Here is a 27,007-nt window from a genome sequence, read left to right as displayed (position 1 = left end):
AGCATGCGGCAAAATTTCTTTGATCTTTCGTCTTGAGGGACCTAGAAAGAGAGAAGTAGATGTGTGGGCACGGATCCTTCTACTCTGTTTTTATTGGTTGAATTTTATCAAAAGAGAAAGGGAACAGTACCGTATGTAAGTTGGGAACATCTTTAATGTATTTGCTATGTATACAATTTTTAAGTACGGCGGCAGCTGTCTCCCCAGGGGTAACAAGATGACGTCTAAAGACTTCTTAACTCATGATATATTATTGACATTAGAAACGTCATTAAGACATTATTAATACATTATTTGATGCATTAACGTCTTAATGAGACGTCAAATAACGTCATTAAGACGTTACTAATACGTTATTTGACATCACTCTGCTTCTGCTACCTAAGTTATAGCTCCGTAACTCAATGAGCCGCTACTATCTACACATCGTCTTGCCTCGTTCTACGTCTCTCAAGACGGTATCGGTTCCATGCTCCGTCCAGTACTTACTATATGTCGATGGTAATACTGTAGCAAATATGTAAAGCATCCGTTTTATAATTACTCGCGTAAATATTTTTATTTCTCATACATTCATAACACATTGCTGTGCAAAAAAAGGTGACGCTGAAGGAAGTAATCTCTATGGTGAAGTTAAGTTTGTTCCCAATTTGGTGTTGGCCTCAGCCACAAGATGCGACACAGTTTAAGATGCTCTGTGTGAAATTGCATCACTGTTTGTGCATAATTATAACGATATGCCTAGCGGCACCGTTGATATATGCTATCACAAATCATTTTGACGAACCAGAAATCTTTGTAAATCTAATTCCTATAACAATCGGCCTTATTCACGGAAGTTTTAACTTTTTTATCCACATAATTAATCACCATCACATACAGGTAATTAATAATTATCTATAACATTGAAAAATCAATTTTTCCGTCGAAAGACTCATGTTTTATTCCTATATATATTCTCTATATCAATAATTATTTCAAATAATTATTTATTATAGAATGTTACTTTCAAAATGGTAAATTTTAGCGGCTTAATGAAACCACACGAAGAAGTTTTGATTCAACGATACATTGACAAATGTGTGGTATTCTATGGTGCATCTATATTTACTTTCTACGTCGCTATGTTCTTTGCGATTGCAATTCCATTAATAACGGAACAGACATTTCCAACATTAGCCGAATATCCATTTGATGTGTCTTATCAACCGCTGAAAACAGTAATCTATATACAACAATCTGCGTGCGGAATACTGCTAACGGGACAACTATGTACAAATGTTTTTATGGCTCTATTGCTCTGGTTTGCAACGGCAAGATTTGAAATACTGAGTGTGGAGCTGGGAAAAGCCACAAATATTAATCAACTGTACAAGTGTATTAAAAAACATCAAGAATTACTCGAGTAAATATTGCAATTTTTATTCTACATGGGAATGATCTAGTTCTAGTTAAAAGAATTCTAATTACATAAATTTCGACGCGTAATGGATTTAGGTATTCAAAGGAAGTTGCTCTTGTTGTACGTCCTTTTGCATTTACATCTGTATGTTGTAGCTCGATTAGTGTAATAATAATTTTTCTCTTGTTCGTTACGGTAAGTAAATACGTAACACATATTATACAGCTCTAGTATTCGTATATTTTTTTCTACTAAATTTATGCATAAATATATAAATATCACAATCATCAAATACACATAAAAAATCAAGGATAATCGTATGGATATTACGTATACGTAATATATATCATTGTATCGTTATATCCTTCATGTACTATATGCAGAAAAAAATAACTTTGATTACATCGAAAAATTTTAGTATAGGAATGTCAATTTGGAAATCATATATATAAATTTTTTTAAATAGAAACAGCCTGTAGCAATAACATTCCTGTGTTTCGGATTATCTATAACATGTATATTGGAAGTATTTATGTATACTTGGCCAGCAGAACATTTGATGTTTATGGTAAATTATTTGTCATTTAAATATATTCTATTAATATTAATTTTATTTTTTTTAATAATTGTTACTTTTTCCGCAGTGCCACAACGTCGCACAAGCAGCGTTCAGTATACTTGAAAACAGTCATTTAATTAATCTAGTTGAGATACAGAAATGTCTGCAAATTATTATAATGAGAAGTCAAAAACCAGTAATGATTTCAATACCTTGTTTACTGCCCACATTATCTCTTAATTACTTTAGATCGGTAAGATCAAGTTTCAAATTAGTTAAAAAAAATTGATTGATTGTCAACAATCATTTATATTAATTATTTGGCATCATCACGTAATTCTATTTGTACATATATCTTTACAAATTTTATCAATATATACGTTCTTTATGTACTTTTATACGTATATGTAATTTTGCAAAAATTAATTGTCAGTATTATAATGTTTTATCGGTATAATTATTTTTATTATTATTAATGGTTTAAATTCTAAAGTCATAAAAAATATATTACTATACATGTATTACATCCCATATATCATATATATGTATATAATTACACATACCACTTTTTTATTTTTAAAAACATTTGGATAATATTACTGTCAGTCTTCCTTCTTCTTTAGTCTTTATTTTTTCTTGTTGCTATTCCTTCTTTTTACACACACACACACACACACACACACACACACACACACACACACACACACACACACACACACACATCTCATTATTTCCATTTGTATTATCACTTTATTAAACTTTTTTATTCCATGTATAATTAAATAGTAACGCAAATATAACATAAAGTAAACAGAAATTTTATAAAATAAAATGTGGTAAATAATATAAGAGCAGAGAATAAAAAATATGTGAAGTTGTAACTCCTAACAAAACTATATTTTAAAAATATTTTTTTGTTCTTTCCATATATATAAGACCAATATATTAATAATAATAATAATAATAATAATAATAAAACAAAATATATACAAAGTGAAATTTAGAGAGAAAGTTTTAATTATCAAAAATTTTTAATTATCAAAAATTGACTTTTTTATTACTTTTGTATTAATATAAAATAATATAAAGAAGAACTTAACTATATATTTATTTTTATATGTTACAGTACCTTTCAACTTCATACTCCTATTTCACAACACTGCGAGTAATATATGATAGATGATAATAATAATTAAATATAAGCAACAATGTTGCATACAGTCGAAATACACAATTTTGAATATATGTAAATATCTAATATTATAATAAAGTAAATTACAAAAAGCAATAAAATAACTCAAATTCTAATGGTAATTAGTACTATGTAACTAAAAAAAATTATCATACATTTATATCCACATTTTATTACCTTCTTAATTATCTTCTTTAAGTAGTCATGCGATGTAGTCTATCAAAAATATTTGCCTTTTATTCATATATTGTATACTGAATTTCTTGAAGAAAATGACACGATTCGGTTTTAACATTTTTTTTTATGAAGCGGTATCCATAATTAATGTAGAGAATCTAAGCCAATTTTTAGTACTTTTTGAATTAAAAAAAAACCTAAATTTGAGAAAGTTATAGCTTGCTAAAGTTTCTTTAACGACGGCAACTTCAAAAGGTATAACATCATTTCTTATATAAAGTATGACGTCACAGCACACTTTCGTGTACTACATTTTCTTCAATTTTGAAGATATTGCAAAAATTCAAAAAGTTTACAAAGAAAGTATGCCATGATCTATCAGACCGCTTAACCCTCAGTTACCTTACGTTTTTACACCCCAATATTACCTCACCAGGGTCTGAGAGACCCCTGCCGTTTTCTCTAGCTTGTATCTTTAAGACAAATGCATCAATTTGAAGTCTTTTTTTTTTAATCGATGCGTCTTTTAAAGATCTACAAGACTGTGCAAGTTAGATTATTCCAAGTTAAAAAATGTAATTGTTATTTAAAAAAAAAGGAAGACGTGTTTTTCTGAAAAAGCGAAAAAGATTGTTTTTGACGTAGTACTGACTAAAAAAAGATACAAGGGTTTTATGAACGTTTTAAAGTCCCTACACGTTTTAACAATGTGCAGGGTCTCTCAGACCCAGGTGAGATAACTGAGGGTTAATAAAAAAAATTCATGTTAAATCCGAATTGAACAAACAATGCAAAACAGTTTTTAAAATTCCTATAAGAAAATTATTTATAAAAAATCTATCAACACTAATAATGTCTACAAATATTATAAACATCTTCACAGAACGATGATATGTACAATACTGAAGGTATTCTTCGTGCTATTGATAATTTTTATTATTTGGCTTTCTAGATAAAATTGTATATTGAAAATTTAGTAGTTTATTATCATTATATGTAGCAATTTACCACAAATATGAGAATCTTGCTATAGGCTTCCCTGAAGTATTATATATACATTAGGTTTACAAAATTTCTTCCATAGAACTATTATAAACTGCTATATTCACAGCACCCGTGATAACATTCGAGTAATGTTCTACATGTAAATTATATAGTCTATATATCAATCTTCTACAGTATTGCTCATGCATACATTATAAGATGTATATTTGATTACGCTATCATGCATCAAATATTTACGCGTGATGGACCGGAGAAAAAGTCTATAACACTTTATTCGAAACAATGTAGCGCGAGAGAATCGTCATAAACGAATATAAACCTTGAAATTATTATTGTACATTATATTATATTATATCGATGCATTCGCGTCGATCTAATTATGGCGAGCAAGGTAACCCCGAAAACTGCTGTCGCGTTTACAAAAGTGATAATCGCGTTGTCCTTTACATGGCCACTTTCAAAGAGCGCCAGTAAATTTCAAGTAATACGCTTTAAAATTCTACGCTCTTTACTCTGCGTGAATGCGGTGATATTGATTGTGCCTGTATCGTACACCCTTTATCACAATGACTACGATCTACCAAAGATAACGAAGATATGGTGCTTACTGGGTGCCTTTATACAAATCCCTCTAGAGATAACACAATGCGCACTGCAATATGATCGACTGCAAGTAAGAAATTCATGTCTATAACGATATAAGACCGACCTTTGATAAAACATTTTCAATCTCTTTCGTTTCATTTCTATCCAGATATTAATATTAATAACTCAAATATTTATTTATAATATTATTTTATACGCTGTATAAATATTCTACAAACAACTTTTATATCAGCTTCGTTTATTAGTAATTCCGGAACAAGACTATATATCTTTGCGAAAATTATTATCTACTTGGAAGACGACATATCTAATTTAACTATAGATCTTATTTTATTTATTTGTAGCTCAAGAATATAAACTACCTAGAATATTACCAGCTAAAAGATTGAATTAAATTTCAGTATTTGATTTCGGAAATGGAGCATAATTTTGAATACGCGAAACCGTACGAGGAAATGCTCTACCAACAGTACGTCGATAGATGCGCGATGTTTTACGCGAGCTCCACAGCGGCAGTCTTTCTCGGCGCGTGTATAGCAGGAATCACACCGCTGATAGCGGCCAATCAGATCTTTCCGACAGATGCAAAGTATCCTTTCGACGTTGAACGTGAACCGGTGAAGACTATTATCTTTCTGCATCAGTTCGTCGCTGTTTGGCAGTGTTTCTCCATCGTTTGCCATTGTAGCTTTGTCGGTCTTCTCATATGGTTTGCCGCGGCGCGTTTCGAAATCTTGTCGCAACAGTTTCGTACGGTCACCGACATCTACGGCATCACCGTGTGTGTACGGCAGCACGTGAAATTGTTGAGGTAATAGAGAACAATGCATTTTATCATTTATAAAAATTAATAATCATTATTCTCTAATAAAAATTTAATCATTTTTATTTAGTGTGTATTTTCTTGATAGAGATACAGCACTTATAATTAGCACATCATGTTTCTCGCACGAAGCTATCTACACCACTTACCGCCCTGTGCAAAATTCTACATGTTTTTCGCAATTAAGCAAATTGACGAATCGTCATTTCATGTTTCCCATGCGATATCGAATCTAGCAGACTAATTTCTACCAACATCATTACCTTGCAAAATGTTGCAAAACTATGCACTTTTAAAAAATACATTCACAAAATTTTATCTCAACCAGATCGAAAACTGGAATTATATCTAAACATATACATGGCGTGTCCGGAAAGTAATGAGAATGATTTTTTTACGCTCCCTAGGAGGGCTGCGTGAGAAAAGTGGAGGTCGAAGGTAGTTGAGGGGGAATCTCAAATGTATACGGTCGGACCCTAGTCAGTTGAGCTCGCGCCCTTTATTTACATCATGGGTCCGACCATATACCTGAGATTCCCCCTCAACTACCTCGATTCCCACTTTCCTCATGTAGCCCTCCTGGAAAGCGTAAAAAAATCATTCTCATTACTTTCCTGACACACCATGTATTTTAAGTATTTTAATAGTAAAATTTGTAATTAAAAAATCTTATAATTAATTTGCCTAAAATAATAAGATAAATTAATTAATGTGAAATAACACAAAATTGTTTTTAAAGAAAATATGCAATTTGCAATGTGCAACTACAAACTTTTTATAATTTTAAGTCAGTTTTACATTTTAAGGATAAAATTAAAATATTATAAAGATAATATGTATCTGTATATGGATACTAAATAAAGAAGCAAAAAATATGCTAAGGGAAGAAACAATAAAGACTATTATTATTGCTTGTAATTTGTAATGCAAAATGTAAAACAATTTATAATGCAAAAAGTTTTAATTGTAATATAAGACAAGTACAAGCGCTTTACAGACACAAACGACGCATACTGCGATGTTTTCAACTTATTTAGATAACAAGTCGTTTCAGATATGCTCAAGAAGTAATAATTGCTTTTCGTTCAGTGATATTATCAATAATAATTGTTTGTACGTGGGTGATTGTGGCTAGTGGCCTAACAATTGTAAGCGTAAGTATTTATTTTGCATTATTTATTATATCGTTTTGTGATAAAACGGCAATTCTACTGGAAAAAAAATTGCATATATGAATGTGTTTGCATGTGCATTTTATTTATCTTAGTATTATTATATATTTAGCAAAGTACGTTAACGGACAAGGTACAATTCATGATTCTATGCATAGCTGGACTTATGGAAGTTTATGCATGTGCTTGGCCAGCCGATCATTTAATAGTTGCGGTAAGTTGTATTCCAATAACATTTGCGAATCGGCATAATTTAAATGTGTATTATATACTAGTATTATTAAGTTCCGGATATCATTTATCATATACAACTGTTAATTTTTTCCTCTCACAATCAATTGCGCATAAGTAAATTCTTTATTTTTATTTTAATTATTAATAATTATTAATCGTTTCTTCACCAAATATAAACATAATTTAAGAAACGATTTAAAACCTGACAACTCAATTCACAATTCTCAATTCTCAATTCTCAATACTCAATATTTATTATTTATTTTAGAAATATTAGTATCCGTTATTGAATCCCGATTTTCTATCCCCTCTATCCTTTATATAAAAGTAATCTTTTAATATTTAATAAAATCTTGTAATCTTATAAAAGAAATCCTTTTAAGTATGTTAAATTTATTGTGTTAAATTGAAATTAAATGTGTTTAGAACTGTTTGCGTTTTAAAATTTAAAAGTAGGTACTTCTGAATATCGGTCAAACATTTTTTCACAATAAAAAATGACAATTCTCTTTATTAAATTTTATCTAAAATGTTTTATTTTTACTTTTTTTAAATTATATTATGTTTTGACTATATTATTCTAAAATTTACATATTATTTATTAGAGCACCAATGTTGCGCAAGCAATTTACGAATCGCTGTGGTACAATCAAGACAAGGCTTTTCAAAAAAATTTATGTTTTATCTTGCTAAGGAGTCAAACGCCAACCACCATCTCTGTTTCTTTCCTTCCAGCTTTATCATTACAATATTATGCGTCGGTAAGATTTCAAACATTAAAAAATTCTTTTTATACAATTAATATTTTATACCGGTATAATTTTCCACACTACAAGTAATCAAAATTTTGTAAATGTTATGTTTCTTGTATAATGTCCGTAAAAGATATTAAGTTTTATTAAATTACATATGAACATTTTAATAAAAACTGAATTATATAATGTAGGTATTTATACGCATAAAATAATATCAAGGACGTTTATTAAAAATGGATTGGAGCTTTATTAAAAAAAGATTTTTTAATACATAAACGCAAATTATATATTAATATAATATTGACATAAATAAACACTTTCTGCCCAAATATATATTTTTACATAATAAGAAAAATGCATTTATTAAAAATATATAAAGAATGTATGAATATAAAATCAAGAGCATTAATACTGTCCAGTATCTCCGTGTATAAAGAACTTTCATCTATGTCAATCTATGACACAATTTCCCAAGTCTTTTTATTCCCTCTTTTACATAACATCATAACGTCATTATATTATTATTTGTATATACGAAACATATACACTTCTTTAATGTTGTAAGAAAAATTTGATTATTTGAGTGTATGCACACCGACATTAATACTCTTGATGATTTTAATTCAAATACGAAAATTTTTTATAAAATTTGTGTATATTTTCTATATATTTTCCACATAAAGTCAAGAAATACACATTAATATTATTATTTTATATATTTCAGTATGTATCAACAGTTTTTTCTTATTTAATGACGTTGCGAATGATATTTGTGGTGGACAGTGGAGTCAAGAATTAAATTTTAAATCTGCATAAATTTCTCCAACTTTCATTTACATCAAAATTATTATATTTTATAATAGAAGATCTTGTGGGGTATTGTTAGCACAAAAATGTGGGATGTACTTACATCTTTTTTCACAAATTAATAAATATTAATTGACCTACATTTCAAAATAAAAAAATTCCTTAAGTTAGTTGTATTAATCTCCTTTACTCAATCTAAAATCGATTTAACATGAAGTTAATTTAATTTTATTATGTTACAATTAAGCTGCATCTTTTTTACTATTGGCGGATAGCGATATACGCACGCGGCTTGTGATATAGGGTAGACCGGGGCACGTTGTCACACATTTCGTTCAATATTTTTTGTATTTTTTACATTCAATATTTAAGAGTACTTTGATATGCCGAAATTTCGAGTGAACCCTCAGCTTCAATTGGACAGTATCAAATTTTGTGTGATTGTTACTCTACAGTTGTTACATAACAATAAATAACGACAGGTCGCTTGTGACAACGTAATTGCATGCAAAATGTTATCCAAACTGTATTCAACGTAAATATCAATATATTATAGTGCGCTGCAATGTAAAAAAGTAAAATCCTTCACAGAAACATTTATTTTATTTCAAAAAAGTACAAAAAGCACGAAGTTTTCGTCTTAATCTAAATACAAGAATTCCACTCGAATGCGCAACTTATTGATACACAATTTTTTTTTATATAATCATGTCGGTGATTAAACATAAAATATTTTTACTCGTTATCGTCATCCGAAGATTCGCAATAGATTCCCATCAAATTCGTGACAACGTGCCCCGAGGGCATTTTTTTACTTCAAACAGCCTCATGGCCGATTTGAGATATTCATAAGGTTAGGTATTGCACGCGGTAGGTAAAAGTACATACTTTAAGATAATATAAAGGTCTATTCTGAAAAAACATAAGCTTCATGTCCAGTACGTTGAATATTAGACAATAAAATTTTACTTACGGTCGCAAAAAATTTTCAAGTTGATTTTACGTCAACACGGCTGGAGCAATCTCAACACTGTAAACACACCAAAGATGGGCATACACTAACACGTTTTGGGAATGACAGGTACTGCTCTCTGGTTATTAGTTTTTTAAATAAAGCCGATGTGACAACGTGCCCCGTGTGACAACGTGCCCCGGTCTACCCTACATAATTTCAATTGTTTAATTTATTATAGAACACACAAAATGTTGCTTTAATACATTATGGCCCGTATTCTTAATTCACTTTTATCGATAAAAGCGCGCTTTTATTACTAAAATGTTATAGTATATGTAACTTAAACTGTAGCGTCTCAGAAATAAATGTGCGCTTGAACTGAGAATACGGGCCTACGTAATTATAAAATTATTATAAACATAATAATAAATAGGTACATACCGTACATACTAGATACTGTTTTCATTTTTGTTACATATATATTACATTTTTATTTGTTGAGAATACAATATGTTTCTCTCATCTTAAGGATGTATTGCACCTATTTTCAAAGCGCTACCAAGTGGATAAAAATTTGTGAGAATGTTCTTTTAGTCTTCCTGATGTGCTACAAAAAAGTAGAAACGAATCCACTAAACGGTTGCTGAGATATAACGATTTTAATTTTCACTGATTTTACACGTATTCTTATGGGAAGAGACGATTTTGGCGGATAAAACAGCTAAAAAAATGTTGAAGGAGCGCTACCAATATTTTGAATTTTTTTGTACATCTAGTATACGAATAGATGAAAATATCTGCCAAGTTTCAATTGTCTTCACTACACCGTTTTAAAGAAATAAATTAATAATTAATAATAATTAATAATTAATTAATTATTAATTATTAATTATTAATTTTATTAATAATTTGACGTTATAAAGTTGAAATCAGGGTATTTTCACTGCCAAAAGTTTAGGCTCATAAATTACAAAAATCGCAAATAATACGGAAAAAACATTTATAAAGTAAAAAATACTTTTCTAGGAGTAAAAATAAGACTCCTACTATCATTTGAGTATCTTACATCTAGATTTACTATGCGTTAGGCGTAGATATTCAAGTATTTCAAATTTCATGCACTTTTGTCTAAGATTGTACGTGTGATACATCCTTAACCACTAGACATATCGACTAGACAAACTACTATTAATTTCACCATGCATTGTTCCATTAATTATAAAAAAAAATCTTAATCGTACAAATGCAAACATTTTTAGTAATAAAAATGAACACAAAACGTTTTTGGGTTTAATGCAAAAAAAGTAACATTACTATAATCATAGGTGCGTTTGCTTATAAATTTTCTTCTTCAATTACTATATAGCACGCTTGCTATACAAAATCCAATTATTTTACACACAAAATGTCACTGTAGAAAATATAAAAAATACTCACCTACTACGTTTAACAGAAGAACCCATTGTATACATTGTATCCCATATATAGCTCGTCTAATTTATTATTTCCTTCTTCTATCTCTTATAATTTCTGCCACGCGATAGTTCCGCACGCAACCCTCTGCCAGAGAAAAGTACAATTAGCGTTAAAATATAAATGAATGCACTGTAAGTGTAACCTAAGCGTTCAATATACAAGCATTATGTACCTCGCACGATTATTCTTTCCTCGAATTCTTGGAGGAGTATTGTAAAGTCGAGTGCGAATCGTAATAAGTGCGCTATTTTCTATCTCTAATAGTCTAGTCTGCAAGATTGTTATTATTATGAGAGAGATATTGACGCTAGAAAAGATCATTGTGTTCTTAAAAGTAGACCTGACGTTTGCATGTTGTTGGCCACTTCCGATAAAAGCTACAAAATTTCAAAAAATTCGCGACAAAATATTTCGGTTGTTATGTTGTTTAAATGGCACCTTGATGTCAATATCATTAATATATACATTAAGCCACAAGTGTAATAGTATGATTCTCGTAATGAAAGATTGCTGTGAGCTGACCGCTATTCTGCAAATTCCGATACAAATTACATTGTTCACGCTTCAAAGTGATCGTTTACAAGTAAGAGACAATGTACATTTATGTTCAATTTATTGCAATTTTAACTTATTTGTATCACAGATATCAAGGTATATCAAGACAATATAAATCTAGAAAAATTAAATTTAAGCAGTATAGAAATCTAAGAAGAATCTAAATTTGTGTAATGTAGCTTTAAAAAAATTTTTTTATTGCAATCTCTCTTTCAATCTCATATCACTTCATTTTTAATATTATAGACATTTCAAAAACAATTTTAATACCAAGAGATACGTGTAAACACATATGCAGGGTGCGGAAGAAATAGAGGTACAAATTTCTAGGGGTGGTAGAGGGGATTGGAACAAACGTTTTTCCTTATACAATGATAGTCGGAATTGCTTCCTTTTTTCTAGATTTACTGCGTTAGGAGCATACCCTTACAAAAGGAAAAAAGAACTTTTACTTACCTTTTTAGAATTGTCACATGTAATTGTACACACAGCGTCATAAATGCTTTTCCACTTGAAGATAGCCGGATCAAATAAAACGTTTTGGTATAGCCGTTTTCCAATCGTCACCCTTCATTCAGTGCCTAAGCAAAAAGGAAACATTCCAACTACCATTTTATAAGCAAAACACGTTTGTTCCAGTCCCCTCTATCGTTCTTAGATGTTTGTACCTCTAGTTTTTCCGCGTACCTTGTATATATATTTATTTATATTTACATATTTATTTACTCATAATTCAGTATTAAGTTATATATAAAAATATTATACATATAACATTTTTTAGAATTAGTCTTGCTTGTGCATTTTAACAAGCAAAAAAAATATATATTTCAAGCTTTGCACAAATATAGATTAACTCAATATACACATCGTAAATTCAAATAATTGTAATTAATATAAAATTATCAACAATTACATATAAAATTATCCGCAGCCATCACTATAGGCACTAAATTGTTTGACATCTCTGACATCATGAAATCTTGGCCTTTTTTTTCTTTTTTTTCCTTCAAATCTTCTGATCTACTCTTATTATTATTTACATCAAAATACATTTTATGACATTAAAATTCTCTCAGCGAAAGGAACAACTAAGAAATGGACTAGTATGTAAATTGTGAAATTTAGTAGGTCTTTTCGTTTTGTTTGTACCTCAAAGTGTTTAGAACTGCAACATCTTTCAACTTTTTCGAATTTATTAAGAAAGTAATTTTATCGTTTTTCAAATCTTATAAAGTACATACAAAAAATGTTGAACAAAACCTTTACTTAATTGATTCCACTATCACTTTTATTGCCGTTCACTATCACCGTTTATAAACTTTTCTCTGTTTTTACCTGTTTATGTTTCTTATTTAAAAAAAAAATGTTATTTAGCAAAATTGAATTGTGTTAATAATCGCACCTAAAAAGGAATTTATTTTTCAATATCTTTTCTTCAATATCAACCTATCCTTTCTTAAATGCATTTTTTTATAAATATTACGAAAAAAGTAATAATATCTGCTACATATTTACTATTTTATATCATACATTATACATATGGAAAACTTTTATCTGTAACAATAATAATTACATTCAATCGAACTATACTTTACATTTGCGCAAAGTTTAATTTGCCAAGAGCTTAAAAAAATTACAAATAAAATATGTAGGTGTACCGAAAATATTGCTATATTTTAATCAATATATATAACTGATATATGTGAAGGCACCTTTAAGTCTCATTAATTTCGTTAAAGAAAGATTATATAATACATTTATACAGACAATAATATGTGAAATGGAAGATTATATCGAGAAAGCGAAATTAGAAGAGAAGAATATATTTCAGCAATATATTAACAAATCCAAATTATTTTACGCTACGACAATGTGCTGGATAACCGTAACCGCAATCACAGTGCTCTTCGGACCATTATTGCTGTCCCAACCCTTTCCACTTGAAGTAGAATATCCATTCGATGTGAACAAACAACCGCTGAAGACTATCATCTACCTGCATCATGCAATGGCTGTATATCAAGTACGTGTGCAAGTATGTGGCAATATCTTCGTAGCTCTTCTGCTTTGGTTCGTGGCAGCAAGATTCGAAATCCTGTCCCAGAAATTTCAGAAGATTAAAACCATCTCAGAATTCATAATCTGCGTGCAGCTGCATCAGCGACTATTACGGTAATTAATATATTACTGCGCAAAGTATCCTTTTTAAAAATAATTACGTTTTGATATATTTATATTAATTTCTAATTAACTCTCACATTACTATAATTAATTGTAGTATAATGTGTATAATAATATAATATTAGAAATTGAGAACGGCAGTAATTAACATCCAATTACAGATATGCAAAAGATGTTACTATGACAGTTCGATACATAGCATTGTCAACGATAGGATTGAGTACCATAGCAGTAGTATTTAGCGGCCTTACTATTTTGAGTGTGAGTTATTTCTATTTTATTTTTCCAGTGTATATACTGGTTAAATATTGTTAAATTAAATAGATTTGTTCGCATAAATATCTTATTGATGATCGTGGAAGCATATGAGCTTTGTATCTAACACGTCTAATAATATATTTACGTAATTAGTGATGAAATTTATGAACATTTATATAAATAGATACTATATTTTAGCACATTACTAAGCACATTACATCATTTATTTAAAAAAAAATGAAAAATTTAATTAGAATTCTGTTTAAACACTAACTTTTTTCTTTCTATTGTAAATGTAATCTAAATTTGGTTTACGTTGCATTACTTGTGTTAAAATATTATTTTACACAGCGACAACCTTTAACGGTAAAAGCTCAATTTTTTTGCGCTGGCGCAACCGCTCTTGTAGAAGTCTTTATCTGCGCATGGCCAGCTGATTATTTATTGCGCACGGTAAGGTACAATAGCACCATAAGAAGGCAAATAAGTAGTTTAATAAAATTGATGTAAAAAGATATAAAAAAAGATATAGATACAAAATGTATATAAATCTCTAAATAAATATATGGATAAACATAATTTCTATATTTAACATAATTTCTATAATTAATAATTGATGTGATCTATAATCAATTTTTATCTCATAGAAAAAAATATACGTATTATATTAATGACTGTTTCTTTATCTTGATTTTAAAGAATGTATAATCTTATGAGATTAAAATATAAAACTTTAATATTTCAGAGCAACGATGTTGGCTATGCTGGATATGAATCGTCATGGTACAGCAAGGAAGTATCTTTACAGAAGAATTTGTTATATATTGTGTCGCGATGTCAACATCCTGTAACTCTAACTGTACCATGTCTGCTACCTGCTCTTTCACTTAATTACTATGCCTCTGTAAGTCGTATGTTAAATTATTCACGGCAATTAATCTGACAATGAGTGATTTAGTGATCAAATATTAATAATCTTGAACATAATAATTTATGAATTTAATTACTTTTTATCATTTTTTTTAACTTATTAATCTTTTATATCTATATGTAAATTCAAAATAAATAATTAGAGATTAAGACATTATTTGATTGAAATTATTTAATAATTAAGATATTCGTGCAGATTTATAGTAATTTTCAATTATTATTATACATTATTGATACTTACGATCAAAACTATATATTTACATGTGGCAGTATTTGTCAACTACGTTTACCTATTTGACAACCTTTCGAGCAATATTTGCTGTCGAGGATGGGCTGCAAATGTAATCTACTGTGTGTATTATACTTTTTTAATGCATAGAAAATTTATTAAGCATCACTGTAAATATTTTAAACTATATCTGCATCTGTGTCAGTAACGCAAAATTAGAAATTAATAATAAAAATGTATTTGCGATTGGTAGAATAACATCATTTTTTTGTTCTTCACTGCATTACTTAATATAATTTATAAATGCATAAACGGACATTTCAAAAATTCTTGTTATCCTAAAATACGGAATATCCCAAAGCACATAGTACCTACAAATTACAAAGAAGGCAGTTTTGCATAAAAAATTAATCAAATTTGTAAAGTAAATTATTTGTTTAGAGAAATTGGAAACTAATGTAAACAAAATGCGAACAAGAGACAAATAAAATTAATTAAAAACAAATAAAATTGCTATATTAAATAATATTAAATTTATTTTTAACTACACACGCATTTATTTTTAACTACACACTGGCGGATCTAACAATTTATCCAATTGTTTAAATAATATTATATACATTATGTACATTTTATGTAATACAGGCACCACAGACGCGCGCTTTGCGCGCGCTATTTAGCTTTAACATTATGCTATTACTATTACACTATTAACTTCTTGATACACAGTATACACACAACAGTCAAAAATACGATGACAGCTGCAAATGAAGTAAGCACAGCGAGAGAACCGAGTATAGTTTTGATCGTAATTGGCATCGCGGAAAAGCGGCAGCAATAAACTTTGAGATATGCGAGTATCGACTTAACATGCCTTTTTTTAGAAAGGATATATCTCGTCTAATTTATTACTTCCTTTTTCTTTCTCTTATAATTTCTGCCACGCGATAGTTCCGCACGCAACCCTCTGCCAGAGAAAAGTACAATTAGCGTTAAAATATAAATGAATGCACTGTAAGTGTAACCTAAGCGTTCAATATACAAGCATTATGTACATCGCACGATTATTCTTTCCTCGAATTCTTGGAGGAGTATTGTATAGTAAAGTGCGAATCGTAATAAGTGCGTTATTTTCTATCTCTAATAGTCTAGTCTGCAAGATTGTTATTATTATGAGAGAGATATTCACGCTAGAAAAGATCATTGTGTTCTTAAAAGTACATCTGACTTTTGCATGTTGTTGGCCACTTCCGATACAAGCTACAAAATTTCAAAAAATTCGCGACAAAATATTTCGGTTGTTATGTTGTTTAAATGGCACTTTGATGTCAATATCATTAATATATACATTAAGCCACAAGTGTGATAGTATGATTCTCGTAATGAAAGAGTGCTGTGAGCTGACCGCTGCTCTGCATATTCCGATACAAATTACATTGTTCACGCTTCAAAGTGATCGTTTACAAGTAAGAGACAATATACATTTATGTTGAATTTATTGCAATTTCAACTTATTTGTATCAGATATCAAGGTATATCAAGCCATAATATAAATCTAGAAAAATTAAGCAATATAGAAATCTAAGAAGAATCTAAATTTGTGTGATATAGTTTTAAAGAATCTTTTTTATTGCAATCTCTCTTTCAATCTCTTATCACTTCATTTTTAATATTATAGACATTTAAAAAACAATTTTAATACCAAGAGATATGTGTAAACATATGCAGAGTGCGGAAGAACTAGAAATACAAATTTCTAGGGGTGATAGAGGGGATTGGAACAAACGTTTTTCCTTATACAATGATAGTCGGAATTCGAAATTGCTTCCTTTTTCCTAGATGTACTGCGTTAGGAGCATACCTTTACAAAAGGAAAAAAAAAACTTTTACTTACCTTTTTAAAACTGTCACATGTAATTGTACACACAGCGTCATAAATGCTTTTCCACTTGAAGATAACCGGATCAAATAAAACGTTTTGGTATAGCCGTTTTCCAATCGTCACCCTTCATTCAGTGCCTAAGCAAAAAGGAAGCATTTCCGACTACCACTTTATAAGCAAAACACGTTTGTTCCAGTCCCCTCTATCGTTCTTAGATGTTTGTAACTTTAGTTTTTCCGCGTACCTTGTATATACATTTATTTATATTTACATATTTATTTACTCATAATTCAGTATTAAATTATATATAAAAATATTATTCTACACACTTAAAATCTATGTCTATAAATTCTATAACATAATATAAAAATATTATACATATACAATTTTTTAGAATTAGTCTTGCTTGTACATTTTAACAAGCAAAAAAAAGAATATATATATCAAGCTTTGCACAAATATAGAGTAACTTAATATACACATCGTAAATTAATATAATTTTAATTAATATAAAATTATCAACAATTACATATAAAATTATCCGTAGCCAAATCACTATAGACACTAAATTATCTGACATCATGAAATCTTGGCCGGTTTTTTTTTCAGATCTTCTGATCTACTCTTATTATTATTTACATCAAAATATATTTTATGACATTAAAATTCTTTAGGCGAAAGGAACAACTAAGAAATGGACTAGTATGTGAAATTTGGTAAATCTTTTTGTTTTGTTTGTACGTCAAAGTGTTTAGAATTGCAACATCTTTCAACTTTTTCGAATTTATTAAGAAGGTAATTTTATCGTTTTTCAAATCTTATAAAGTACATGTAAAAAAAGTTAAACAAAACCTTCACTTAATTGATTCCACTATCAATTTTATTACCGTTCACTATCACCGTTTATAAACTTTTCTCTGTTTTTACCTGTTCATGTTTCTTATTTTAAAAAAATGTTATTTAGCAAAATTGAATTGTTTTAATAATCGCACCTAAAAAGAAATTTATTTTTCAATAACCTATCCTTTCTTAAATGCACTCTTTTATAAATATTACGAAAGAAGCAATAATATCTGCTACATATTTACTATTTTATATCATACATTATACACATAGAAAACTTATCTGTAACAATAATAATTACTTGTTTTAATCAAACTATACTTTACATTTGTGCAAAGTTTAATTTGCCAAGAACTTAAAAAAATTACAAATAAAATATGTAGGTATACCGAAAATATTGCTATTTTAATCAATATATAATATGTAACTGATATATATGTGAAAGCACCTTTGAATCTCATTAATCTCGTTAATGAAAGATTATATAATACATTTATACAGACAATAATATGTGAAATGGAAGATTATATCGAGAAAGCAAAATTAGAAGAAAAGAATATATATCAGCGATATATTAACAAATCCAAATTATTTTACGCTACGACAATGTGCTTGATAACCGTAACCGAAATCACAGTGCTCTTCGGACCATTATTGCTGTCCCAACCCTTTCCAATTGAAGTAGAGTATCCATTCGATGTGAACAAACAACCGCTGAAGACTATCATCTACCTGCATCACGCAATGGTTATATATCAAGTAGGTGTGCAAGTATGTGGCAATATATTCGTAGCTCTTCTGCTTTGGTTCGTGGCAGCAAGATTCGAAATCCTGTCCCAGAAATTTCAAAAGATTACAAGCATCTCAGAATTCATAATCTGCGTACAGCTGCATCAGCGACTATTACGGTAATTAATATATTACTGCGCAAAGTATCCTATTTGAAAATAATTACGTATTTTGATATATTTATATTATTTCTAATTAACTCGCACATTACTATAATTAATTGTAGTAGAATGTGTATAATAATATAATATTAGAAATTGAGAACGGCAGTAATTAACATCCAATTACAGATATGCAAAAGATGTTACTATGACAGTTCGATACATAGCATTGTCAACGATAGGAATCAGTACCATAGGAGTGGTACTTAGCGGCCTTACTATTTTGAGTGTGAGTTATTTCTATTTTATTTTTCCAGTGTATATACTGGTTAAATATTGTTAAATTAAATAGATTTGTTCGCATAAATATCTTATTGATGATCGCAGAAGCATATGAGCTTTGTATCACAAACACGTCTAATAATATATTTACGTAATTAGTGATGAAATTTATAAACATTTATATAAAGATACTATATTTTAGCACATTACTGAGCACATTACATCATTCATTTAAAAAAAAAAAAAATGAAAAATTTAATTAGAATTCTGTTTAAACACTAACTTTTTTCTTTCTATTGTAAATGTAATCTAAATTTGGTTTACGTTGCATTACTTGTGTTAAAATATTATTTTACACAGCGACAACCTTTAACGGTAAAAGCTCAATTTTTTGGCATTGGCGCATCCGCTCTTGTAGAAGTCTTTATCTGCGCATGGCCAGCTGATTATTTATTGCGCACGGTAAGGTACAGTAGCACCATAAGAAAAGGCAAAAAAGTAGTTTAATAAAATTTATGTAAAAAGATATCAAAAAATATATAGATACAAAATGTATAAAAATCTCTGAATAAATATATGGATAAACATAATTTCTATATTTAACATAATTTCTATAATTAATAATTGATGTGATCTATAATCATTTTTAACAAATAAAATTGCTATATTAAATAATATTATATACATTATGTAGATTTTATGTAATATTGTAGATAGATATTGTGAATATCAACTTTAATAGTCGAAGCAAAAGATATAATTAATCGAGTAAGTGTATACGTGGAGACGTCGGATATATGCATTGTGCAGTTTGAAGTTTCTTCACAATGACGACTCCGTGTTGTATACATAATAGATCAAGTTGGCTTAGTCTGTGTCACTTATAATAGATAAATATTTACAATGTGTACAGATAAGATATGAATTTCGCTACGGCGAATATTTTCGAAACACAGAATAAGTTTCAAATTGTTTCAGCCGCCTTACGGCGCGAAGGCAAAAATTTATCTACGCTATAAAGTGAAATGGTCACAACTAAAAAGACGAAATTGATTGCGCATAACACAAAATGTTGAGACAAAAACATATATACTGTTTTTAACGTGTATTTTGCATTTTTTTATTAATTTTAACGCAATTTTTCAAAGCATAGAAACTAGAATGCATTTGCTACAATTATAAAAAGCTATATAATATCAGTTAATCGGCCAACGGTTAGGCTCACTTGTAAACCTAGCCGACGCGGATTCTCCTATCGAGATCGTTCATGGTCCCTCGCGGCGCCTAGCGGACACGCATGGAGCTTGCGCGAGCTTCAAGCTTGCAGCTGAATGCTCGCGAAAAAGCGTGCTCGCCTGTGGCGCAGCTGACTAATGTTGCTCATGTGGTGGCCGGACTGCCGTTCGATAGAGGCGCACGCAGCCGCCACACACGTATGTATAACTGGCTAATTCGTAGTTATTTTTCTCGAAAATGAAGCTTTTAATGAAAACAATTTAATCTAGATTTTTTAAATTTTATATGTATACCTATAGTCACTTTCTTTTGGCATGTATGCACTTCTTATTTTATTAGAACTTTATTAGAACATTATGTAAGTAAAAATAGTTAAGAAACCGTGATATATGTTATATATTAGGAATTTTATTTTATTATATAAAGCTTAGAGTATATAATAATAATTATTCAATATATGTATAACATTAATATTTTAATTTAATATAATACATGCTAACAAAAAACATGAAATTTTCCTATTTCCTTGTCATTGATTTTCCTGTTGAAAAATTATTAAACAATAAATACACAGAGATTTAACAAACGTTACTTTGAATTAAGGACTATTGTGATACAAATAGAATTTACGCAATATCGCAAAGTAAACTTGATGGCTTTATCCATTAATAAAGTAATAAAGCGAAACAGATGTCGTGAATACACGCCTTCGTTCTCATCAAAATGATTATTTTATTAAATGACATAAGTAATGATTTTACGTGTCTAATATAACCTACATGATATGGGATGCGAGGCTAGTTTTTTCTCAATCCTCCGTGAAAGTCATACTGTGTTTATTTAGTTGTGCAATTATTTTTGTTTTAGCAGTAATTTGCGAATATGTTATCGGTATAAATTAATATCGTCATATTTTTATATATTAAAATAAAATATGTAATGATAATTGTGTAAACATATCAATAACTTATTAATTTACAGTTCATTTACAAGTTAAAGGAAGAAACAGTGCAAACTTAATACTTCACAAATGAATATTTTCATGAATTACGACAGGGTGTTACACGCGATACGTGTATGGGGGACATTTACTGCCATTTGGCCATTAAATTTTAAAGCTGGGAAACTTAAAACTTTCATTTATACAATTTTTTGGTGTATTTGCATAGTGAATATGACAAATCAATGTTTCTTATATATTAAGAGCATGTTTCCCTTCGATCGGACAAATTTCTTTAATACGATGAAAACAGTGGTGGAGTTGGTATTCAGTGCAGAAGCAGTTTTTAATCTTTTCTACTGTAGAATACGAAAACAACAATTACAGGTTAATACTGCAGTATTATTGCGTGCAGTATAATTATTAATTTATTTATTAAAATTAATTTATACTAAATTAAAACTCAGACGAAATTAGTGATAATATGTTTTATTAAATTGTTGAGAGAAAATACAAAACAAAATTATTATTTTTAATTTTAATAGTATTTTTTGTATATTGTATCAAGGGGAGAAAGCTGCGTTTTTCAGACGAGTGTGAAGTTTGCCGCCCGAGCCAAAGCTCGAAGGCGAGGGCGACAATCACACGAGTCTGAAAAAGCTTTCGACCCGTGGTGCACACGATATTTTTCACAACACCTTCACGGAAATGTTCGACTTTTAAATACCTGTATAGAGTCAGGTGAAAGTGATCAATTTTCACGCCGGGTCTACTTTTTTCTCTAGGGAAGAAAATTGATACTTTCTGCCCGCTATATACAGGGCTAACGGGGCAGAAAGTATCAATTTTCTTTCCTAGGAAGGAAAGTAAGCCCTGGCATGAAATTGGCCACTTTCGCCCCTCTCTACAAGCATGGAAAGTCGAACTTTCCGTCAAGGTGTTGTGAAAATTGTACATACACTGTTGAAAACAGAGGTTCTGTGTGTTAAAAAAAGTCCTTGTTAAAATTTTTGTGTAAAATAATCAACACATACGTGTGTAGATTTAACATATGCCTGCTATGTTAATTGAATTTTACAAATTCAAAATGTAAAATAATTAAAATAACTTAAAAAATATGTTAAAGTAACACAATTTGAACGTATTTATTAAATGTGTTAAACTTTACAGAAATAGAGTGTTGATTTTATCTTACAATCTCAACTTCAACATAAAAGTTATGTTAATTGTACACATAATTAACTTTAAATTACGATCAGAATTACATTTCCTTTCTGTTAAAATATTTTAACATAATATCAGTGTTACCACTTAACACATCCATATTATGTTAAATTAACACAAAAATTTGAGTGGACCGTTTTGGACATGTGATTTATGTTATATTTAACACAAATTTTTCAACAGTGTATATATTTTTAAGTATAGTTTTCTCTCTCACCTTTAAATTAAGAAATTGCGTTTTTTTAATATGAATATTCATGTTATTGCGTTCAAACAATAACATATAAATTGCATGTTTTACACATATATAGCAATATAATCCTTCGTTCCAATACTCATTTCTTGCTTATTGATTTATACAAATTACCTTACATAAATTTGTTTGCCGAATTTATTGTATCTTATTGTTATAACATAATGTAAAACCAATTCAAATGGTCTTGCAGAAATTATTATTTGACATCGAGCAATGTGTTCGAATATGGACGCCTTATGAAAAAACTATGAGGGAAAAATTCATGCGTAATACGTGTGCAGTATACATTTCTTTAGCAATGATATATATTACTGGCGCATTGATATTTGTTCTTACGCCAGTAATAACAGGTAGATCTTTGCCACTAAACGTCGTGTATCCTTTCCCAATATCCGAGTTTTGGATTTACTGTGTGGCTTACGGAATGAACCTGTTTTCCGTTTCACAATGTTCGATTACTATAGTTGTCGACATGGTGGTAATCGCTGTATTGTGGCAAGCTGTCTTCAAATTTAAATTGTTAGGCATACAGATGCGTTCTGTGGTTACTGCCGATAAACTTCGAGCCTGCATCATAACATATCAAAATATTTTCAAGTACGTTTTGATAACATTTTACAATATCTTTCTAAATGTTTTGTTGGAGTAATTGCAATTATAAGATCTCACATTATTTAACCACTTGAAATAACTATTCTCTTAACAATTGCTCTTGACAACAAGAAAATGGAAACTGATTTATATCGACTTTTTTGAGATTTCAAACTTTTTCAATGTTTTTTTTAAATTAATTAATAGCATTTTTTTTTAGCTTTTATACACGTATGTAGATATCTATTAGATATCTGTTATTATAAATATTTCAAGTGATTAAATTAGATAGAATTATGCAGTGTTAAATTAAAGTAATATAATTATTTCATAATATAAGCATGATATTTTTCACGATTCTTTAATTTATTTAGCTACGTACGGGAAATTGATTATACTATTAATTATATACTCCTCAAATTGACGATTTCTACTTCGGCTTACGTAATCAGTAGTGGTCTGCTAATTTTAAACGTGAGTATTTGGTATGTTCGGATTAATACTTTCAGAGCTTATCATAAATAATACGAAAAACTACATAAAATGGTTTCTATTATTCTTTAGCACTATAATTATTTCGATTTATTTGTTCTATATCAAAGCAATTGTTGCATCAAAATTTTTATTAATCCCAGATTTTCAATTTTTTTAAAGTTAAATTGCGTTGATTAGTTAATATAGAGTAACCGCTAGCTGCAACTTAAGAAATGTTTGCAATTTAAATTTGCATTAAAATGTATATTTTAATTATATAAAACATATAATATATCGGAAGTTCATATTGTTATAATGTCGCATAAATTACAGAACGCACCTTTGGTGGAAATTAGTGTATTTCTTATGATCACTTCTATTTCGATTTGGAGGCTCTTTGTCTGTTGCTGGTCGGTACAGGCAGTGACTGACATGGTTAGTCCTTTGATTATATGTGACAGCAATTATACTAATTAAAGAAATATTTTTATATTTTTTATACAAAAAATGTATTTGTACGAAAAAATTGTAATGATAAACCGTTATGCATCACGTTTAATTAAATGTAATATTTTCACATCAAGCAAATAATACTTAAAAAAAATGCTTTAATGAAGTTTACATTCGATGCTAGAATATATATTATGATATTTTATCTGTTTACAGTCTTACAACATATCTTGGCAAATTTATGATTCTCCATGGACAAATGCATCACCGAACGTACGCCAAACAATTTTAATGATTGTTCAAAGATGTCAGAAACCAATTGCAGTTAGCGGGTCCAAATTCATACCTGAAATTTCCATAAAATTTTGCGGAAAAGTAAGCATGAATTAATATTGTTTATGATATCTATTAATGCATGTTTGTCGCTTTTTTTGTTATTGAAATATAAAATGTTATTTATATTTATAGGTGCTTTCCACTACGTTTTCATATTTTATGGCATTGCGAACGATATTACGATAAATTTGGATATTTCATGTACATGATTTATTAATAGCGTATAATGGCCTTCATTTATAATACATAAAATTAAAAGAAAAAACCTCGTAATCTTAATAATTAAAAAACTTTTAATTAATAATAAAGCTGGATACACATCATGTCCAGTTCGAAATTAAACATTTAAAATGTATTTAAAAAGTCGATGTATATGTATTGTTAAATGTACTTAATAAACATACATAACAAAAAATTAATTCTTCTTATTAATTTATAACTTTTTACCACTAAATTTTTCCTTATTTTTATTCCTGTCAGGGTCATGTAACCCCTTAATATATAATAAAAATATACATAAATGACTTTTTCTAGTTTATTATATAATTTTCTCTTTTAGTAAGTGAGTCTGAAGTGAGTATGAAAAATATGAAAAACACGTTAAATGAAAAGTTAAATTAATATTGTTTTCCATTGAGAACTATTCGAATTAATGTATCCCAATGAAGCAAATCTAATACGGTCGAAGTCCATTAATAAGATAATCGTAACAGCATAACAGCTGTCGTGAATACACGCTTAGCTTCTTATACGTTACAAGTAATGATGTCATTAAGTAACATCGAGGATAATCTAATCCTTTAATGCGATCTATAAGTATAATATAAAGATACTGTATTTTATACTGTCAATGCATTACATGAATCGTATGTCATGTACATTTTATTGCGTTATTTCTCATTTATCAACGATAATATTCTTTTTCCTTATCTCCCTCATTTTCTAAAAGATTATAATTCACGTTATAGACAGTTATTTCTCTCAACGTACCCTCAACAATTACACGCAGGTTACACAAGGCATAAATGGTTCTCATAATAATTCAAGATAGAAATGTAAGCCGGACTATAGAACTACACGCTGCGCCGAGGGGTAAAATACACACACGCTAATAGTATAATTTAATATTCCACGCGACTGCACCTAAACTCAAAAGAGAAGAAAACGAACAGAAGAAATAATAAACGCCATAATATTCCACCTGAGAGATACATTGTGTTGCCAATGCGTACAATCTCGTATCAGCTAGGAATTTCTACCCTCGTTGCAAGAAATTCTTCGTAAAATTGCAAGGAAAATGCAAGAATAGTAACGGTTGAGACACGTCTGTAAAAAGAAGAGAAAGTGCGGCGATTCTCTGCATACAACATGAAAACCGCACCGACGTTAGACAGAGTCATTGCTTTTCTGAAAAGGTGGACTTATTATTTGCTTGTTGCTGGCCTCTACCGCGAACAGCCACAAAGTTTCAAATTATTCGTGATAGAATATTTCGATATATCTGTCAATGGTGAATGGTGCACTTATAATTACAGAATTGATATATTCAATTAGTAATCATTTAGACAATGTTTTCCTGATTATGCAATTAGCTTGTGCCTTGGGGATTGTTTGTGAAGTTCCATTGCAGATATATTCATTTACGCAACAGCACGATCGTCTGCAAGTAAGACAAATAATTATTATTTTGATACATAGACCAATAACACAACAGCGACACACACACACACACACACAAAATGTTATTTTCTAGTGAACAATACTTAAGCCTATATTTAAATTTTTTACAAAATTTTATACAAGATTTTTTAAAGGACTTCAGATATTAGTCTGGCATGTATCTTTTATATTTTCAGTCTCTCTCTTTATAAAATGGATATAATACTATCGTTCAATTTACGCTCCATATGTCGTAACTTTAAAACATTTTCTTTTAAATTATAATTAACTGTTGAAAAGTCATAATATATTTAAATATGTTAATGTATATTTTTTCGTAATATTAAAGTTATTGTTAACAATAGAGTGTGCAAATATTTTATTATATGATAATCTACTTAAAAACCATTCAAAAACTAATATTGAAATATATAAACTATCTCTTAGACTGTCAAGATTTCTAATATTTAGAAATAGTTTCTTAAATTAGAATTAGAAATTAGAGAATAAATACGTTTCTAACGTAAAAATATTTTCCTGAAAAAATATTATTATATATAGTTGAATTTAACATTTTAAATGTTGTTTAATTCTTATATAATAATATATCCATAAAATTATTATACTG

At 29.1% G+C, this 27,007-nt stretch overlaps 4 protein-coding genes across 6 annotated transcripts; all 4 read left to right on the top strand.

Moving 5' to 3' along the window:
• Positions 1-579: 579 nt before the first annotated feature.
• LOC139812831 (uncharacterized) lies at positions 580-2,894 on the top strand (the record flags this gene model as incomplete). The annotated part of the gene is made up of 5 exons (XM_071777927.1): positions 580-891; positions 999-1,405; positions 1,498-1,597; positions 1,869-1,970; positions 2,047-2,894. Coding segments are annotated over 5 exons (1,125 nt in total), but the record flags the coding sequence as incomplete, so codon positions are not given.
• A 1,409-nt stretch (positions 2,895-4,303) lies between these two features.
• On the top strand, positions 4,304-15,574 carry LOC139813228 (uncharacterized). Its single transcript, XM_071778596.1, has 9 exons — positions 4,304-5,008; positions 5,343-5,752; positions 6,819-6,918; positions 7,049-7,150; positions 13,484-13,890; positions 14,061-14,160; positions 14,509-14,610; positions 14,903-15,061; positions 15,358-15,574. Exons 1-9 carry the CDS (start codon positions 4,715-4,717, stop codon positions 15,430-15,432), a joined length of 1,749 nt encoding a protein of 582 aa, XP_071634697.1. The 5' UTR covers positions 4,304-4,714; the 3' UTR covers positions 15,433-15,574.
• A 137-nt stretch (positions 15,575-15,711) lies between these two features.
• Positions 15,712-19,736, top strand: LOC139813239 (uncharacterized). Of its 3 annotated transcripts, XM_071778621.1 has the most exons (5): positions 15,712-16,782; positions 17,808-17,993; positions 18,543-18,949; positions 19,121-19,220; positions 19,574-19,735. In XM_071778621.1, exons 3-5 carry the CDS (start codon positions 18,558-18,560, stop codon positions 19,718-19,720), a joined length of 639 nt encoding a protein of 212 aa, XP_071634722.1. In that variant the 5' UTR covers positions 15,712-16,782; positions 17,808-17,993; positions 18,543-18,557; the 3' UTR covers positions 19,721-19,735. The 3 variants fall into 3 exon arrangements, with proteins under 3 accessions (XP_071634722.1, XP_071634723.1, XP_071634721.1); XM_071778622.1 differs by lacking the exon at positions 17,808-17,993 and having other exon boundaries at positions 18,679-18,949; positions 19,574-19,736; XM_071778620.1 differs by lacking the exon at positions 17,808-17,993.
• Positions 19,737-21,852: 2,116 nt separating this feature from the next.
• LOC139813242 (odorant receptor Or2-like) lies at positions 21,853-26,349 on the top strand. Its single transcript, XM_071778628.1, has 5 exons — positions 21,853-23,466; positions 23,835-23,934; positions 24,268-24,369; positions 24,601-24,759; positions 24,853-26,349. Exons 1-5 carry the CDS (start codon positions 23,048-23,050, stop codon positions 24,904-24,906), a joined length of 834 nt encoding a protein of 277 aa, XP_071634729.1. The 5' UTR covers positions 21,853-23,047; the 3' UTR covers positions 24,907-26,349.
• The last annotated feature ends 658 nt before the right edge of the window (positions 26,350-27,007 follow it).

This window comes from Temnothorax longispinosus, chromosome 5 (assembly GCF_030848805.1).
Source record: "Temnothorax longispinosus isolate EJ_2023e chromosome 5, Tlon_JGU_v1, whole genome shotgun sequence".
In the NCBI taxonomy this organism is placed as follows: domain Eukaryota; kingdom Metazoa; phylum Arthropoda; class Insecta; order Hymenoptera; family Formicidae; genus Temnothorax; species Temnothorax longispinosus.
This window is presented reverse-complemented; position numbering and strand designations above follow the sequence as displayed.